The sequence below is a fragment of the Polypterus senegalus genome, chromosome 10 (genome assembly GCF_016835505.1).
Source record: "Polypterus senegalus isolate Bchr_013 chromosome 10, ASM1683550v1, whole genome shotgun sequence".
Taxonomy (NCBI): domain Eukaryota; kingdom Metazoa; phylum Chordata; class Cladistia; order Polypteriformes; family Polypteridae; genus Polypterus; species Polypterus senegalus.
In genome coordinates this window covers 88,130,270-88,148,868 of record NC_053163.1, presented here as the reverse complement: position 1 = coordinate 88,148,868, position 18,599 = coordinate 88,130,270, and the positions used below count along the sequence as shown (strand labels likewise).

Sequence of the window (18,599 nt, the reverse complement as noted above, 5' to 3'; positions counted from 1 at the left end):
ATGAGTAATGATTTGCAAAATAACAGTAAAGTATATATATGTAATATTCGATCATTTTCCTCAATAAATAAATGGCCAAGTATAATAATTTTGTCTCATTTGTTTAACTGGTTTCTCTTTATCTACTTTTAGGACTTGAGTGAAAATCTGATGATGTTTTAGGTTATATTTATGCAGAAATATAGAAAATTCTAAAGGGTTCACAAACTTTCAAGCACAACTGTATATATACTGTATGTGTGTGTGTATATAATATATATATGTATATATATATATACTGTATGTGTATATGTATATATATATATATGTCATTTTGTTTTATAATATGAATTAGAACAGCAGTTAAAAATCTTGAGAATAATTATTTTCATTTTTTTTTCCTTCCGTTTGTTTAGCCATTAAAGTCAGCATCTCAGTATAGCGGTCTAGTGTGAAATGTTTTTAAAATATAGCAAATTTATGTTCATACAGATCAAGCAGCAATTATACGTAGTGTAAGCAGTTTTAAATAATTTGAATTGATCTGCTGATATGACTTTTTAATTTTACTAATTCACTGCTTTAAGTAGTATCTACTTTAGTAACATTGTACAGTTTTACATTTGTTTTCACAATTATCCTGTATTTCGTAGCATTTATTGTTAAGTGGTTAAGTCATAAGCATTTGTTGTTGATAATACTAAGTTTGAATTGAAAAATTAAAAACACAATTTAACTGAAAATATATTTAAAGCAGTAGCTAATAATAAAAATACTTTCATGTTTAATACAGAGTATCAAAGAATCCTCTTGTTATTTAATATAGTATTGTGGTTGACCTTTTTTGCCTTTGCCTTTCCATCTGTTTTTCATCATAACATTTTTCAGGTCCGACTGCAACTGTGGGACACAGCAGGTCAGGAGCGTTTTCGCAGCCTCATTCCAAGCTATATTCGTGACTCTACCATTGCAGTTGTGGTGTATGATATCACCAGTAAGTAACAGCTTTGTGGACTTCCTCTTACTCCTTTACTTAATTAACTGCTTTACAAAAACTTTAGTCTGCTGTTAATTTTGAATATTGACTTGTATGAAAGGGGTTGGTATACCTTTCCCGGTTTCTATTTTTACTATATGTACACAATTTTAGAGTTTTGAATGTGGCCTTCAGAGTTAATCCAGTCATTTGCAATTTTGAGGAGTATATTTCAATAAATCAATGAAAAAATATCTCAATTCAAGTGTAAGCCTAATTTGATATTAAACACTTGCAATTCTAGACCCAAACTCATTTAACCAAACTTCAAAGTGGATTGATGATGTCAGAACGGAGAGAGGAGGAGATGTCATCATAATGCTGGTGGGAAACAAGACGGATCTGGCTGATAAAAGGTATAAGGCTAATGTTTTGGAACCTTTTGAAGTTTAAGGGTAACTTAACTTGCTATTTCTGGTATGTGTATAGATCTGTGGTATAGTACAGTCTTTGAACCACAGCAATGTCCTCACATTTCAATAATGTTCACTTTTGTGTTTTGTATTCTATACATTTCCAGGCTCAGGTTTAAACTGTTTATTTTCTTAAATACTGGTCATTCATTGCACTTTGTGGCATTGTGGATAAGATTAAGGAACCTTGCTAATGGATAATTGCGGGAAAATTTGGCATTGTTATGGGAATTTCACCTTCTTATACGGGTTCATTGATACTACCTTCTGCTGAGGCTTTGAAATAGCTTCATTCATTAGTATGAAGTATAAAGGATGTAGTCACTTTTTCAGATTTGAGTTAGAAAACTTGGGGAAGGGCTTTCTTTATACATTATTTAAAGACACGTAATGTCTTGAAAACAGTGGCATGTGAGCTTCTTTCATTTTTTAAGTAGTTTTTAATAAAAATGAAAATATATAACACAAGTTAATTAGTTTTATTAGTATAAAAATAACCCCTTTTTTATTTCGCATATGCATTAATAATGAGTTGTACACATTGTATAAGGCAATTCGCTGTTCTTAATAAAAAGAGAGCACATGTATGTGAACTATAACCACTTATATATCTATACAGTTCGATAGTAGTGCTTAATGCAACTTAATTGCTTTTCTAGGGTATGTAAAATAGTGGTCTAGAACCAAAATGTGTATCTTGCTGGAAAAAAGTCCCTGTTTCGTTTTTTGCATAATTGCATACTAAATCTGGCTACATCATTTTACAAGCTGTAATAGTACATATGAGTGCATATAAGAGAGAAAAGACCTTCTTTCTTTCTCTCTCTTTCTTTCTTGTAATCAAATCCAGTCATATGAAAATGATTAAAAACCTTCACTGTTTACCTAAATTCAATTAAATGTATTCTGAGTCAGATTTCAGATCACTTTGTTTTATTACTGAATAACTTTTCTTTCTTCCACAACACTAAAGCTGTCAATTCTCCAGAAAACCCAGGGAGTATATTTCTGATAGTTTTTATGCTCGGCTCAGTTTAATGAGTGCAGTATCAAAAAGACAGTGAGCAAGAATGAGGTCCATAGTACAGCCAAAACTACTGCTCATGAATTAGAACACATAGACTATCTTCAAATCTACTAAAATGCATTCAGCTTATCTTGAAGAGTTCTAGAAACATTTTCTGTCTTGAGATAAAAATTGAACTTTCTGTCTGGAATGCCCCCTACATATTTACAGAAATGCTAACAAAATGCATTCCAGATTAAAAAACCTCAGATATGTTGTTTAGCATGAAGATAGTAATGCAAGACCTGATATAATTGAGAAACCATAAATTTTACTTTGTATGAGGTGGTCCTTCAGGAGAATGTCAAGTTGTCTATTTGCAAGCTGAAGCACAGCTTGAAGACAGTATTCTGGAGTGTATAGGTTCATCTAAATCTGATTAGTTGACATAACTATTCCTGATCTTTAAAATTATTTCAAACTTCACGGGCATTAATCATATTGTTACGTTATGGCAGAACCTGAAATAAAAAAAATCAACAAATGTCACCATGGTGAAATAGGGTTATAAGGAGGATAAGTAAAACTCCTTCATAGTACTAGCTACAAGACATTTGTAATTACAATTATTGCTGGCAGCTTATTCTGGCAGTAACAAGAATGCAGTTAGCAAACGGTTAAAATGTTCCTGAGTTGCCTTAGAACTGTCTTCTGTAATCTGCAGTGGGCTGACGGCCTATCTGGGATTTATTCCTGCCTTGTGCCCTGTACTGGCAGGGATTGGCTCCAGCAGACCCCCATGACCCTGTGATAGGATATAGTGGGTTGGATAATGACTGTCTTCTGTAATTGAATGTCTTCATTTTGAAACATCGAAATGGAGAGAATTATTAGTTACTTGAATTTAAAAAGATAACACTGGTGCTGAATTAAAATTTATCAAAATGTTGTCAATCCCCATCTCTTAACACACTGTCTGCCCTCAGCTGGCCTTTTTGGCTAAATTGGCATTGTTGGGCAAACAAAAACATCTGAATACACATCAATGTTAAAGTTCCTAAGAAGTACCGTGAAACAAAGCCTGAAGGAAATTTGCCTTTGTGATGAAGAGAGTATGTGCAAAGAAGAAATTAAAGGATAAGTTTGGCATTATTCAAGTCACATTTATTTCTTTACATTCATGGTGTATATATGCATTTGCCACACAAAATTGTGTCCTAAAATTAGTCATCTTCTATAAATTTAAAAAAATATCTTGCACGCCCTGGCATTTTATATTGGAGGCTATAGGGTATAGAGGGCAACCAAAAAATAAAAGTTTAAAAACTTACTGAATATGTACTTTTTCAAGCCAAGAAAGTTATTGACCATTGGTTTACATTACATCTTGAGATTATGGGCACATTGTAAAAGTATATATACATGTCATTTTTGAACAAAAATGAGATTCAGCTGTTTTTAAAGAAAACCACCGTTGCGCACTCCCTCAGTGTTATTCCTGCTCTGCAATAACTTTTTATCCCAAAGGGTGTGGTTTCCTTCCAAAAGATCAAATTACAGTAAGATTTTCCTGTCAAAGGCTTGGTGCTGTTTTGATTTACTTTCTTATTTATGTGAGAACCTCTGCAACAAAGGCCATTGCTATCACACAAGCAGACGGAAAATGCATCCTTGCCTCAAGAGAAATAGTACCAGGCATATATGATAAAATGATTATATCCAAATGCCTCTTGTTGTCCCAGATATGCGTTGGGAACACACAAGGCATGTTTTCTTCTATTGAAACTTTTGACATTTTTGGATATATTCGGTATGTTTTTAAACTTTACTTTCCGCTCCTTTGTAAAACACTAGTATATATATATTTATTTTAACCTTGTGTATCTTTAGAACACATTTTCATGTGGCAAATATGTATATATACCATGTTTTTGAAGAAATAACTTCAAATGTTGAGCTTTTCATTTAAGCCACTGATATACAGCATCAAGCAGGCAGTGAGTAAGTCACTTCAATAAATGCAGAGTTCAATTATTAAGGGGAATAGGCTTCAGCTTCCCCACAGCCCTGCATTGGACAGGCAGGCCTACAAAATTGATACATGAATGATTTAGAAGGATTTGATTTTATTTACATTTATTTTTGTCTATATTATTTTTCTTGTATTCTTATATTAATGTAAAACTTGTCACAAGGCATCTCTCAATTACTGTAGGTTTTTTCAATAAAATAAATGTAAAGAAAGCAAAAAATTACAAACAAACTTTTGTGAAAAATGAAGATGTATACAGATTTTGCAACTTTTTTGGCTGATTTACTAGTACATGCTTTTGAAGAAAACACACTCAAAATTAAATACAATTTCTCAAAGGATAATACCTATACTCCAAATTCAGGACAAGGGGTGATTTGTGCTAATGACACACATGTCCCCCCTGTTAATGGAAAAAAATACATTACGCTTCAAAGTTTTGTGTTCCTTGTTTGGTCAGTCCACATTCCCAAACAAGTGCATGTTAGATTAATTGATAATTCTAAATTGCCTCTGTATGAGTGGTTCAAGGTCATTTATCTAATATAAGTCTGGATGAAGGTGTGATTACTTCCACAAAGAAAAATATGCAGTAATACAAAATTAAAAAAATATATATCAGGGAATGGTATACTGGTTTTTACAGCACTGTACCCGAAAGCACACAAAACATTAACCGCATATTTTAGATAGCAAGGTCCTTTTTTTTCCCTCGCTCAAATGGTTTGGTAGACATTAAGTTTCCTTCAGACTTCATCTCCATTTAGCACCGTTTTTCATTTGCAACTTTAGTATTGTTTTGTTTTGCTTTTTTTTTCTTTATTTTTTTCCTTATTATGGAAGTCCTTGACTTTATGGCATTTCAGTTTTGTGGAGATAGTTTGCATTTTCTTCCTTTGTTTGTCTGGATGTGTTTCCTTCCCACACCCCAAAGATGTGCACATGGCCCACATAGGGTTGATTTCTCCTTTGCAAAGAATGGTGATAGGGATAGGTTCTAGATCATCCCTGTAGTAGTATTAAGGAGATTCACAATGATAGATGGTTGGAATGTATAGTGGAATATATAGCTATTGTAGTTGATGGAGTTTTGTTAAATTTGCTCTTTGACTTTTTTTCTGTCAATGAAAATGATGTTTCTGAAGCAAGCCTTATACTTGCTGTTCCTGTTTTAATACGTATCCTTGCCACAAAGTGTTTTCCTGTGCAATTTATATTTGTATTACACTTGTTCATATTAAAATTCTTCATTTAATTTCAAGTCACTTAGCCTAAGAGGGAATCTTTGTAGATATTTCCAGTTTTCAAGGCCACCCCTGGACACTTTCGACCTTGCTCATGTATAAACGGCAGTAAATGAGGCTTCTCATACTCTGCCAGTCTTCTGAAAAGCAGAAACAAGTGGAACAATCTCCTGATACACAGCAGCAGTGACATACACTGCAGTCACTGTCATGAAACACAGGCACTCCCACTCATATATGGCTTCAAGCTTGTATCAATGTCAAACAAGTCTTCTGCCACCTTTTGCAACATTTGGGATTTGAGCTCTTGCACCAGATTTTTTTTCCTGTGATTGTTTATGAAAATGCATGCATCATTTCATAACACAATGTTTTCAAAGCTCCCAAATGAAAAGTATGTGGCAAAATGTGACTTTTTTCTGTTTTTATCAGGTTCAAGTGGTGTGGTCTATTACTTGTACATATTACTGTTTATGTCCCTAATAGCTTACTCAGATTTGTCAGTTTCATGCCTTCATTCTAGTGATTACATTTCAAAATAAAAAGGCAAAAAATATAATTGCCTATTAACAATGTTTTCATAGCTAGTACCTACTCCATTATGTGAATTATGATTTGACATTCAGTAGAATTCATCTCATATGTAGTGAGTAGGGCAGAAAGACTGTGAAGGTAAGAGCAGATCAAAATTAAACCCTTGGTTCTTGAACCCAATTAGTGTTAATTTGTTGGGAGAAACTCCTTTTATGCCATCTCGTAAATCTCATTTTCCCTTTTACTTGATAGGCTTTTTTTGTGCTTGTCAATGATTTTTTTTCTTTTGAAGTGTATCCTGTGCATTATTGTTCACCTTTTTCAGAGTGCAGAAGAGCAGCTCTTTTAATGTATAGCAATGAGTTACGCTGCTTTCATTCTTCCCCAATGCTGTCTTGTAACATGATACAAGCGCTCTGAGTAGTGTGAAAAGCACTATATAAATGTAAAAAATTATTATTATCATTATTATTATTAAACTATTAAATTTATGCAGACTGAGGGCACAGCAGCAGTCTCATCCTTTGTGATGTTTACAAGGTTTTTTAGATACTGGCAGGTCAGAAGCCCCTAAAATATTCCCATGAAAGCCAGAGCCCACAGCCTTTGCTGATGTAACATTTATAGCAGCAGACAGTTCTTCAGTTTGGTTTCTTTTGCAAAACTAAAATTACCAAGCAAGGTGCTAGGATAACTTTTTGGCATTGCTGTTGTTTAAAATAAATACACATAAATGAATGTCATAGTTGAGTTTTTTTTTTTTGTGGTCCAAAAGCACTTGATTTCTAAGTTTAAATACTTCAGAAAAGTCGTGCCTGCTTATGAAAAGGGATGCTGCTGCAAGGGAATGCACATATAGCGTAAATAAAATTGAAATATCATCTACAAATGAAAATTTGTGACTAAAGTCGGTTGTATTTTTCTTCTGTTTTTAATTTAAGTACTGTATACAAAATACTAAAAATTGACCATTTAAATTTATAATAGAAACACCCCACCTCCCCAGACTCTCACAAGTGACCCTGTCAGGAGAGCTCCGGCCTTATTTAATGGAGACTGACCTTTCAGCCTACTTGACTTCTGCACAGTGGATTTAGAATTGTGAAAATGAACCATGTATATCTTAAATCGAGGACTCCTTGCCTTTTTTACATTTTTGTTAATTTTTAATTTTCATTTTAATGATAATTTGCTTAATTTCACCCATTTTTGCATTTGTTTTTACATTTTTTAAATTTTTGTTTCTCATAAGTTTTATTGTCATTATCGATATTATTTTGCTCCCTCCTCCCCATTGTAATAGACAGGTTTCTATTGAGAAGGCGGAGCAGAAGGCCCGCGAGCTCAGTGTGATGTGCATAGAGACCCACAAAAAATCAGGATATTACATCAAGCAGGTGGGTGTTTCTAAACAGAAATAATGTGTCTTTCAATGTGTATTCTTACCCAGATCAAGAAGAAAACAAATTTGAAAAGTTATCCATGAAGACAAACCCAAATCACCTATCTGTCATGTTTGTGCAATACAATAGAAATTCACTGATTAGGTGTATGCCAAAATTTAATTTAAATTAGTTTTTTGTATATAGATTCACAGTCTTGACCCCCTATAATTTAGAATTTTACAAATGAACATCACCACCTACATAGCTACAGCACAGAAGACTTTTTTTTTAATCAATAAACCGTAGGATTATACTAAACATGGTATTCAGACATAACAGAGAAAAGAAGTGTTAAGTAATTCTTGAAAAAATACCTAATACTACTGTGATTGGTAAATTCAGTTAAAAGATCTTGTACCAGTTATTTCTGAATTGTAATATAGCTAGACACCAATGAAGATTGATGAATTAAGTGCCCATCTTCAACTCTTTAGGAGGATCCTATGGTAGTTTTTAGGACAAATCAGTGAATCCTATTAAATAATTGATAAAAACAGAAAAGTAACTAGTTTTATGCCTGTTTGTTCTAACTTTTTCTTTTGTACATCTCTTTTTTTTAATGTGTCTTCTTGTCTTTGTATTTGTGTGCTTGCTGGACCAGACAAATCTCCACAGAAGAAGGTGAACAGAAAGCTAAGGAATTGAGTGTCATGTTCATTGAGACCAGTGCAAAGACTGGCTATAACGTCAAGCAGGTAGACTTCTCCTTACCACCTTTTTTTCTTCAATGTGTCTTCTCATTTTTGTACCCATCCTGCAATCATTTTCCATTTATTCTAGTCGCTGGGTAATTGTGCTTTAAATCACCAGGTTGCTGGTTCAGTCCAACTTGTAGTGTGACCATAACCAAGTCTCTCAATCTTGCTTGGCTGTAGCTGCTAAAAAATAGATGTACAAAAGCATAATTTATCCTGATCTTATGCCGTATGTCACCTTTGGTAACTAAGGGATTACAATGTAACACAAACAAAAATGGTGACAATACAAGCATAGAGTAAAAACAGAAATTACCCTACTGGTAGAAATTATTAGCAAGTGGCTAAATCAGTAGCAATAATCCATAAAAGACAGGGGAGGTATTTCAGTCAAGTGTTTTTTTTTTTCCATTGCTCCAAACTTGTAGTTACATTTTTGTGCAAAATTGTTACCTGTTCTGTGAAAGACATTTGTGAAAGTCAAGGTAAGAGAGTGGCATCCTTCCAAGTCTGTTGAGAGGCACATGAAAATCTGTTCACAACACATGTCAAATTTGGATGAGCTATTCATCTTGTTTTAATCTGTGCTTTCTTAAAATTCAACCTCCCATTGCAATTTGTGTTTCTTTTTAAATCAATCATACAAATTTCAGCAAGCAACATATAAGCAAGATGGAATCAAGCCAAGTTGATCTCACACCCTTGTGCATGCATCTGATATGCATCTAGCTCTGTACATGCTGCTTATAATCAATTGTGTACCAGATTTCTTGCTGGTAATTAAACATATTGTATCATTAATTACAAGCAATCAGATATTTAGTTCACTACATGCAGCATACTTTAGGGGCAGCTTATCATATGGACTTAGTTCAGTTTTCAGTTAGGTTTAAAATAAATGGGTCTAACAGTTGTGTTTGAGCATCTGCTAGTACTATAATTGTTGGCTGCTTTTATGATAACATTCTTAGGCACCATAAACGATTCCTTTATCCCATCTTGACTACAAGATTGGGAAATACACCACTGCTTTACACATGCTTACATGGATCTGTGCCTCAGACCAGGTAGTACTACTGCTTCCTAAATTAAAGTTGAGTGTTGGAGAAGTTGGAGGTTTATTTTACAGAGACGCATTCCTGAATTTAATGGTTTCTTGCTACAGATGAGCTTATTCATTATTTTCTTGTAGTGAGACCATCTGTGTTCACATTTCATTTGCCTTTTCATCACTTTCTTTGCTCTTCTGTTTTGTTGATTGTATTTCTGTGAAGTTGGATGGATACGAATTTCAATACTTGTACAGTGATTTGCAAAGTCCTCCAGTTTAGCTTTTGCAATGAATGATTTTTTTTTTTTTTTTAAACTTATGCGTCTTCCTTTTTTTGTTTTATGATGATAAGGTAACTGTTCAAAATGTTGACTTTTTTTTTTTTAATTTTAAATCAGCTGTTCCGCCGTGTAGCTGCTGCACTGCCAGGAATGGACAGCACGCCTGAGAAAAGTAAAGAGGATAGTATCCTTTATGATTATTTAATAAATATATTAAATTCTAAGAGATGTTACTTTTCTCCATCTTCTCTTTTTAAATTTTTCAATTATGTGTACATAAAGCTTTCCTTTTTAATGTGACTGGTGACTTAAATACATTGTGGTGCTTTTGTTTGGCTAAAGCATTGTACTGTTTTTTTGCTTATTGGGAAAAGAGCTGCCTTTTCCTTTTATATGCATCTTGCATATTCTAATAATGTTTGGCTTAAGTATGTAAAATGTGATTCTTGACTAGATCAACATATAATTGTTATGTATTTAATGAGCAAGCAGTACTGATACCAACTTTTTCATAGCAATGACTCTGTTAATTCTGTGGCAGAGATCTACCTGCTATGAATGGTGTATTATTTTTTGCAGTGGTAAACATTAGTAGATGCATGGGGGGAAAAAAAAGAATGCCATAAGTCATGGAGTCCACATTGACATGATCTTCTTTACATATCTATCTGTTGTGGTCATCTCCATGTCAATTTATGGAAACTTCTTTTCATAAGACACACAATATCAGTGACAAGCTCTGGGGTACAGACTGAAGAGGTCCTTTGGTTTCAGTGCAATGTTCACATAACAGTAGAGCAATGGGGTAAATCCACAGGTACCTTGCATGTCTCTACATTCAAAATATGCTACTCCAATAAATATAGCGTGTCTTCTCTTCAGCATGCACACAGATGACAAACCTAAACAAAATGTGCAAGGGGACTTCCTGCTAGATTCACCCAACTACATTTGCTGCTGCTGAAATCTGAGCAGGGCGTTTTACTGTGAGTAGGGCTTCTTTTTCTGTACCACCATGTACATTTTCAGGGTACATTTATAACAGCATACAAATTTATATTCTATCTGGTTTCAACAAATCCACAGTTCCAAGAAGAGCACCATGCTGTAAATATCATTCACACTGAAAGCTGGTATGTATTTTACTAGTTTATTTAATAAAATCAGTTTTGTTCTATCCAAACCAATGATTATGCCAGGAACCAAACATATTGTGGTAACTTATTTAGTTTGAACAGGACATCCAATTTCTTATAACTAATTAAGACAGAGTTTGAATGCTTAAATAATATCTCTCTATTATAAAAGAAAATCTTGAGACAAGACTATTGCCAAGAATTTTTTTCAGATTGGTAGAGGGGTCCCCGCCCTCCTGTCAACCATTTCCGGTTCATGGCCCACGGCCATGGTTCTGTCACGTCTCATTTGTGTGAATGCTTTTGTCAGACACAGTTCTTGCACTCTCAGCTCTTTTAAATTTTCATGTTTTCCTCACTTTAAGTTGCCAATTAAAGAAGACTTATTATTTCCAAATCTTATTGAAGAATTTTATCCTGCAGGGTTATCAACATAAGAAATAAGTACACGGGCAATCCTAGCACCGAGAAACGATTAAGTCAAACGAATTAATGTGAAAATTGTCGATCGGTTACAGGGCAAATTAGGTTAAATACGCATCAAAAGACTATGCTGAAAAAGTTGGTGGTGATGTTGCGGAAGATTAAAACATTAACTTACAATATCCTGTAGAATATCTACAACGGTTAACACTGTCCGGTCTTTCACTGGCCGAATTACTGTTGAAAGAAGGATGTATCGTAATGTTATTGCGTAATTTAGAATTTTCTATATTTCTGCATAAATATGACCTAAAACATCATCAGATTTTCACTTAAGTCCTAAAAGTAGATAAAAAGAAACCAGTTAAACAAATGAGACAAAAATATTATACTTGGTCATTTATTTATTGAGGAAAATGATCGAATATTACATATTTGTGAGTGGCAAAAGTATGTGAACCTCTAGGATTAGCAGTTAGTTTGATGGTGAAATTAGAGTCAGGTGTTTTCAATCAATGGGATGACAATCAGGTGTGAGTGGGCACCCTGTGTTATTTAAAGAACAGGGATCTATCGAAGTCTGCTCTTCACAAATTCACATGTTCATGGAAGTGTATCATGGCACGAACAAAGGAGATTTCTGAGGACCTCAGAAAAAGAGTTGTTGATGCTCATCAGACTGGAAAAGGTTACCAAACCATCTCTAAAGAGTTTGGAATCCACCAATCCACAGTCAGACAGATTGTGTACAAATGGAGGAAATTCAAGACCATTATTACCCTCCCCAGGAGTGGTCGACCAACAAAGATCACTCCAAGAGCAAGGCGTGTAATAGTTTGCGAGGTCACAAAGGGCCCCAGGGTAACTTCTAAGCAACTGAAGGCCTCTCTCACATTGGCTAATGTTCATGTTCATGAGTCCACCATCAGGAGAACACTGAACAACAATGGTGTGCATGGCAGGGTTGCAAGGAGAAAGCCACTGCTCTCCAAAAAAAACATTGCTGCTTATCTGCAGTTTGCTAAAAATCACATGGACAAACCAGAAGGCGATCGGAAGAATGTTTTGTGGACAGATGAGACCAAAATAGAGCTTTTTGGTTTAAATGAAAAGTGTTTTGTTTGGAGAAAGGAAAACACTGCATTCCAGCATAAGAACCTTATCCCATCTGTGAAACATGGTGGTGGTAGTATCATGGTTTGGGCCTGTTTTGCTGCATCTGGGCCAGAACGGCTTGCCTTCATTGATGGAACAATGAATTCAGAATTATATCAGAGAATTCTAAAGGAAAATGTCAGGACATCTATCCATAAACTGAATCTCAAGACTAGGTGGATCATGCAACAAGATGACTCTAAGCACACAAGTCGTTCTACCAAAGAATGGTTAAAGAAGAATAAAGTTAATGTTTTGGAATGGCCAAGTCAATGTCCTGACCTTAATCCAATGGAAATGTTGTGGAAGGACCTGAAGCGAGCAGTTAATGTGAGGAAACCCACCAACATCCCAGAGTTGAAGCTGTTCTGTACGGAGGAATGGGCTAAAATTCCTCCAAGCCGGTGTGCAGGAATGATCAATAGTTACCGGAAACGTTTAGTTGCAGTTATTGCTGCAACGGGGGGTCACACCAGATACTGAAAGCAAAGGTTCACATACTTTTGCCACAAACAAATCTGTAATATTCGATTCATTTCCTTAATAAATAAATGACCAAGAATAAGATTTTCATCTCATTTGTTTAACTGGTTTCTCTTTATCTACTTTCAGGACTTGAGTGAAAATCTGATGATATTTTAGGTCATATTTATGCAGAAATAGAAAATTTTAAAGGGTTCACAAACTTTGAAGCACAACTGTATGAGTGATGGGCTATGCAATTGGACAAGATTAGTTGTGTTGAAAATTGGTCAACAATTCTAGCGTAAAATTTTAACAGGCGACAAGAAAGGTAATGTGGTAAATATTCCACGGATAACATTAGACACCAAAGGAGATCTTGAGATGCCATTCGTATTAAAATGTTTACAGTTTCCCTTTAGAATAGCTTTTGCTATGACAATTAACAAATCACAGAGACAAACATTCAAAAAAGTCGGTTTATTTATTAGAGAGAAAGAAGTGATATTTACTCACGGGCAGTTATACGTTGCGTTGTCACGATGCAAGTCCAAACACGGAATCAAAATTCAATGCGATATTGAAGAAAAGTTAATTCCAAGCATTGTTTTTACTGAAGTTTTACAGTAAAAGTGTAAGTTTAAAAAAATATTTGTGTGTTAATTTCAAAGCCAAACAGAATGAATACCTTTAACACAACGAATACCTCTAACGCAACATGAAACATAATTTTCTTTCAATTTATTACGTTTTACTATGGTTAATTACTTGCTGTAATGTAAAATAGGTAGTTCTATTATGTATATGTAAGAATTCATCACGTAAATAACAATCTGTTTAAATTGTACATCCGCCTCCGCTTACACGAGCATCAGAGCCAGGGGTTGGCGAGCGAAGCGTGCAAGGGGCAGAGCATCATGCAATGTCAGACAAAAAAAATGGAGACATAATTGTGAGATTTAGTGTTGGCTGTAAACCTAACACATGCAGCATACCCCAGAGGAAAACCTATTAGAGCAGGGAAGATCTTGCTATCTCCAGGCCAGGATTTTAACCCAGTGTATTAGATCTGCGGGTCAAAAATGGTGGTTAACTAAGCTCAAAAAATATTTTGGAATGATTCTGTACAATTGATGATGTATTTAAGTGCTATGTGAAATAGCTAAGTGGCGATTTTCAGGTGAGTGCCCTTAATTTGATAGTTACCAGTTATGGAATCTATCACTAGAATTTACTGAGTTGTGACTGCTCACCTTTACTATGTAAACTGTACAATAGCTAAGAGAATGGACTTTTTAAACCACAATTTTGCCAGTGTAATCAGTACCTCTAATCCTTTGTGTAACTCCAAGCAGGTTATTTAACCAGTTTACATTCTAACTGTAAAAAGTATATATACAGCATAAACGATTGTAATGAATACTGGTGTTTTATATCTGCCATTTATACTGTATGGTACTAGTAGTAAAAAAAGAAATAAAGCTAGTAGATGTAATGTTACAAATGGTGACTCTGAAAACTTTCATAGTACACGATTGCAACATGAGTACTGATTTACCTCCCTGGGCAACTAACTTGGATGAATTCTGACAGCCAGCATTTCAGTGTGTGAGTTACAATCTGTAGGTTTAACTGTGACATGCTCCCTTTTACACCATTCTGTGTTCACATAGATGACCTGACCCCCTTCTGTTTTTTTTTTTTTTGTTTCCCGACACACCACACTGGGTCTATGTCTGCTTGAATAAGATGAAATCCATCCAGCATTAAAACAGTGTCAGGTATGTCTGGGTTAAGGCAGCTCTTTGTAAAGCACAATATGCCTCTATATTTGTATGCTCCATGGCTGCCTATAAGCGCATACAGTACATCCATTTTATTCAACAGCGATCGAACATTTGTAATTATAATGGATGGTAGACCAGTTCTGAAACCTTTTCGCCTTGCTTTTACTTTTGCGCCGGCACACTGCCCTTGCTGTGTGCGGACAAATAACTCCTGCAGTAAAGTGTATTATTTTAAGTTGCATAATATTTAAAACAAATTACAGCTGAAAAGAGTTTACTCAGGGTGGAGAGGTAATAAAGTTACTCAATACTATAAAAGGTATCCTTGTGTGTTTCTGCCCTGCTAGTTTGTGAATTGATGTAATTACAATATAAAGGCTTGGTATCTGGAGAGAATACCGCACTAAAAACAAAAAAAATGGTGGTGTTGGGATGTTCAGGATTGATTGTTACAGTGCATTTTAATATCCTCCACCAAGTAGAATATGTCTTTCAGATTTAAGTGATCCTTAACTAGCTGCCTCAGTGATTGATATTAAACTGGAGAAGCCACCTGAACAGCCAGTCACTGAAAGCAGTTGCTCCTGCTAATCTAAAGCCATTTTTTCAACAGCTCTTCTACCACTGGCCACTTGCACCAACCACATCAATGCCATTGGCTAAAGAATCTACTTCCCTCGGCTCAGTGACTATCTGGATTAACCGTGTGGATGTGTTAATACTCTGTACTTATATTTAAAAAAAAAAAAAAACAAACTAATAAAACACTGGATAAGTTAAATACAGAAAAGTTCAAATGTCATCTATTCTGAATGCATGGCATATTTAGGATTGCAGACTGAGATAGCTTCTCCCACTTCTTCGGTTTTTGCACTTTTTTGAAGCAGAAATGGTGTTACACTCTTGTCATTGTTAAATAATGAACTAATAAAAATTGTGAATGTTTAAAAAAAAAAAGCCACTGCTGCTATTGTGGAGGAAGTAGTTTTTATGTTTTTGGTTTTTTTTCACTTATGTATGTACGTATGAGTGTTGTATGTGTGTGTTTTCGCACAAAGGAGCAGCTGCCTCTTGTACCCATTACCTAAATTTGTACTCTCCGGATCACGAGATGTGAACGAACATGGGTGTAGCATAGCTTTCTTTATCCTGCCACCTAAACAAGTGTATTCATGTAAAGCATTATGTAACAAATAAAACGCTTTTGTGAATTACAGGTTAATTTGGATATGTCAGTGTGCTCTCAGTTCCATTTAACATTATATTTATTTGTACAAACTGTCTTTCATTTTTGAGACCAGTAATTTTTATTTGTGCATGTGCTCTTTGTTTTATTTTATTTTTTCCCCCTATTTGTAGAATTTATGTTTTTGCCAAAGAATTTTAGTGGCTTGGCTTGTCTTACAGAGATTGCACAAAAAAGGTCATAATTTAAAACATGTTTTGACACTGGAGAAAAATTGTTTAATCTTAAGCAAGCAAAAAGAATCTTAAATAATGTATTGCATAAAAACAAAAAGTAAATGTACTGTCAATAAATGAATGTCATTCAACTGCACCTTAGTGTACATTTTAAGAAAACCTGCAAATATATCCAGAGAGTTCATATGCTACAATACATGAATACATTTAAAATATGCTACCACGACAAAATCATGACTCCTCCAAATTTATTTTTTATTTTTTTATTACAAGTGATGACTTTAAGGATTTAGTGGTTCAGCACGGTTTAATTCAACATGGTTTATAAATTGAAGTTTATGATTTGAAAGGGAGACAGGTGTGGAGAGCATTAACTTGTCTCTGAATGCTGTGTGTTTTTGCTTGCTGGCTGTAGTTCTGCCTTGCAGCCGTGCTACTCCTCTGCAGCCCGATCACTGCCTCCATTTATTGCACTATAATTGTTCAGTTTTTTTTTTGTTTTTTTTTTTTTAAGTAAATGAATGAAACGTTGAACCTAATTTGAAAAGTGATCCCTTCTGGTAGTTAATGTTAGTAATGTGTAACCACCACAAATCGAGAGCCCTCAAGCCGGTTAATATTTTCTTCTTGGAAACTGATGTACATATGGCTCTGTGAAATGTACATCTTCAGGCTTGGTTGACAGAAAACAAAACCTGGTATTGGCCGTTTTAAGATCCTCACGTTCTTGTATTTATAATGTTAGATGTTGGAAGAGACAAAAAGTACGGACTGGGAGGTTGGTTTATTCTGCAGTGGTACCCTTCTCCCTTGTCCCATATGTTCAAACAAATTGGCTTGAAAAAGGGTGCCTTTCTTGTTAATACTGTACTAAAACCCAATATGCCATAGGATCTGCAAAGTGCTTGACACAAAATCAGAGATACAGTTAAATAGAGAAACAAACAAAAAGTGCTTCTTTTTGATTCAGCGTTCAGCGATATACCTCATAGTGCGTAGTCCGATCTTAACCACGTCCCTTCTCTCACTGGTCTGATACTAGAGCCCAGGTCCTACTGTGGTTCTCTGTTTGACTTTGTGTGTTTTGCTTTTTTTTAGTATAATAAATATAGGAGGAGGAGGAGCTGATGGGGTCTGTGTGTCAGAGGGCAGTGCCTAGATTGGTCACTCTTTACCTTCACTTTGACTCCTCTTTGTTGTAGTTTGTTCAATAGATTCCTGGTCTACAAATGTTTAAATAAAATAGTGATACATATTCAAATATTATTTGCAAATCTATTAAAATATATATAATAAAGTTTACCCTTTATCTTAAGTGGTCACTACTGCTTGTCACTGACTGAATATTCAGCTGTGTCTATCTGAAGTGTGTCTGTCCATTTTAAATCTGCTGTCTACTAGTCTTTAGCAAAGTAAGTGTGAATAATGTTCTATTATATGCTGTAAAAAAGGGAAAATGAAAGTGTACCACACAATAAAATTCAGATTTCACCAAACTGGCTTGTCCTTTGTTTTATTTGCTTAGCACTCTGTTGCTGTCTGTGTAGAGTTGGCATGTTCTCACTGTGCCGATGTTTGTTTTTCTCCAGGTATTCTGATTTTACTCCAAAGATGTGTGTTAACTGAAGTGACTATTCTGAGAGGGCCCCAATTATAAAGTCAAATCCTGCCATGTATTTCTTGCTGTCAGGATAGGTTCCAGGCTGCTGTAAGCCAAAGTGGCCCGGTGCTTGGGAATGACCAGTTCCCTTAATGTTTGTGTTATGAGTAGTCATATCCATTGTTGCAGTCCTTGAAGCCAAGGTTCATTCTCATCTAAGATCTCTTCATTGTGGACCTTGCATTTTCTTCACCTTTAAATGTAGGTTTTCTCTTAGGATTCCACTTGCTCCCTAAAGAAATATGGATGCTATAATCATTACTAACAATACTTGGCTTGGTCCGAAGCAGTGTGTGCTGACCACGGCTCATCCAATCTGGTGGCCACAGCTGCCTGAAGACCCCAACTCCCAAAAGACCAAGTGGAAAAACAAAGTTGATAGATATTGTGTAAAATGTTGTATCCCTCCATAATATCTACAGTACATTGGCACCATCAGATGCAATATTACATAAGGACAAGGATTTGTACACTGCATTATGACTTGCCTCTGTTAATGGTGAGAATGCTACAACCGGTCAGGGGCTGTCACTTTTTAACTAAAATTACCAGAACATTACTTTGTAGCTTCAGCACACAATTTTGACATGCTCTTCCCCAGTAATCCTTTACATATCCTTTGGCATTCCAGTTGGAGCAGAGGCAGGTGAAGCGACTTGTTCAGGGTCACACTTCTGCAATGATTTCTTCATAGATTGTAAAAATCTTTATATAGCATTCATACAAATCAAAGTAATGCCACAAGGAGTATTACCAGAATTTGGAAGTACTACCATGTCGTTCTTATTCCTAAAACTCTTCATTGACTTCCAAGTGGGTGTAGATCTGATTTCAAAAT

At 35.1% G+C, this 18,599-nt stretch overlaps 1 protein-coding gene across 2 annotated transcripts in view; it reads left to right on the top strand.

Moving 5' to 3' along the window:
• The window catches only part of rab41 (RAB41, member RAS oncogene family), a 37,814-nt gene extending 22,178 nt beyond the window's left edge, over nt 1–15,636 (top strand). Inside the window, exons 4-8 of one of the 2 annotated variants that reach the window (XR_005635292.1) lie at nt 868–973; nt 1,260–1,371; nt 7,548–7,641; nt 8,291–8,384; nt 9,834–9,900. Coding sequence is in view for 1 of the 2 variants with exons in the window: in XM_039766139.1 (XP_039622073.1) it covers nt 868–973; nt 1,260–1,371; nt 8,291–8,384; nt 9,834–9,900; nt 15,206–15,270 (444 nt within the window). In the remaining variant the exon portion in view is untranslated. Of the gene's footprint in view, nt 1–867; nt 974–1,259; nt 1,372–7,547; nt 7,642–8,290; nt 8,385–9,833; nt 9,901–15,205 lie in introns of those variants that run through there. The other variant, XM_039766139.1, reaches the window with a different exon arrangement.
• Nucleotides 15,637–18,599: the final 2,963 nt, after the last annotated feature.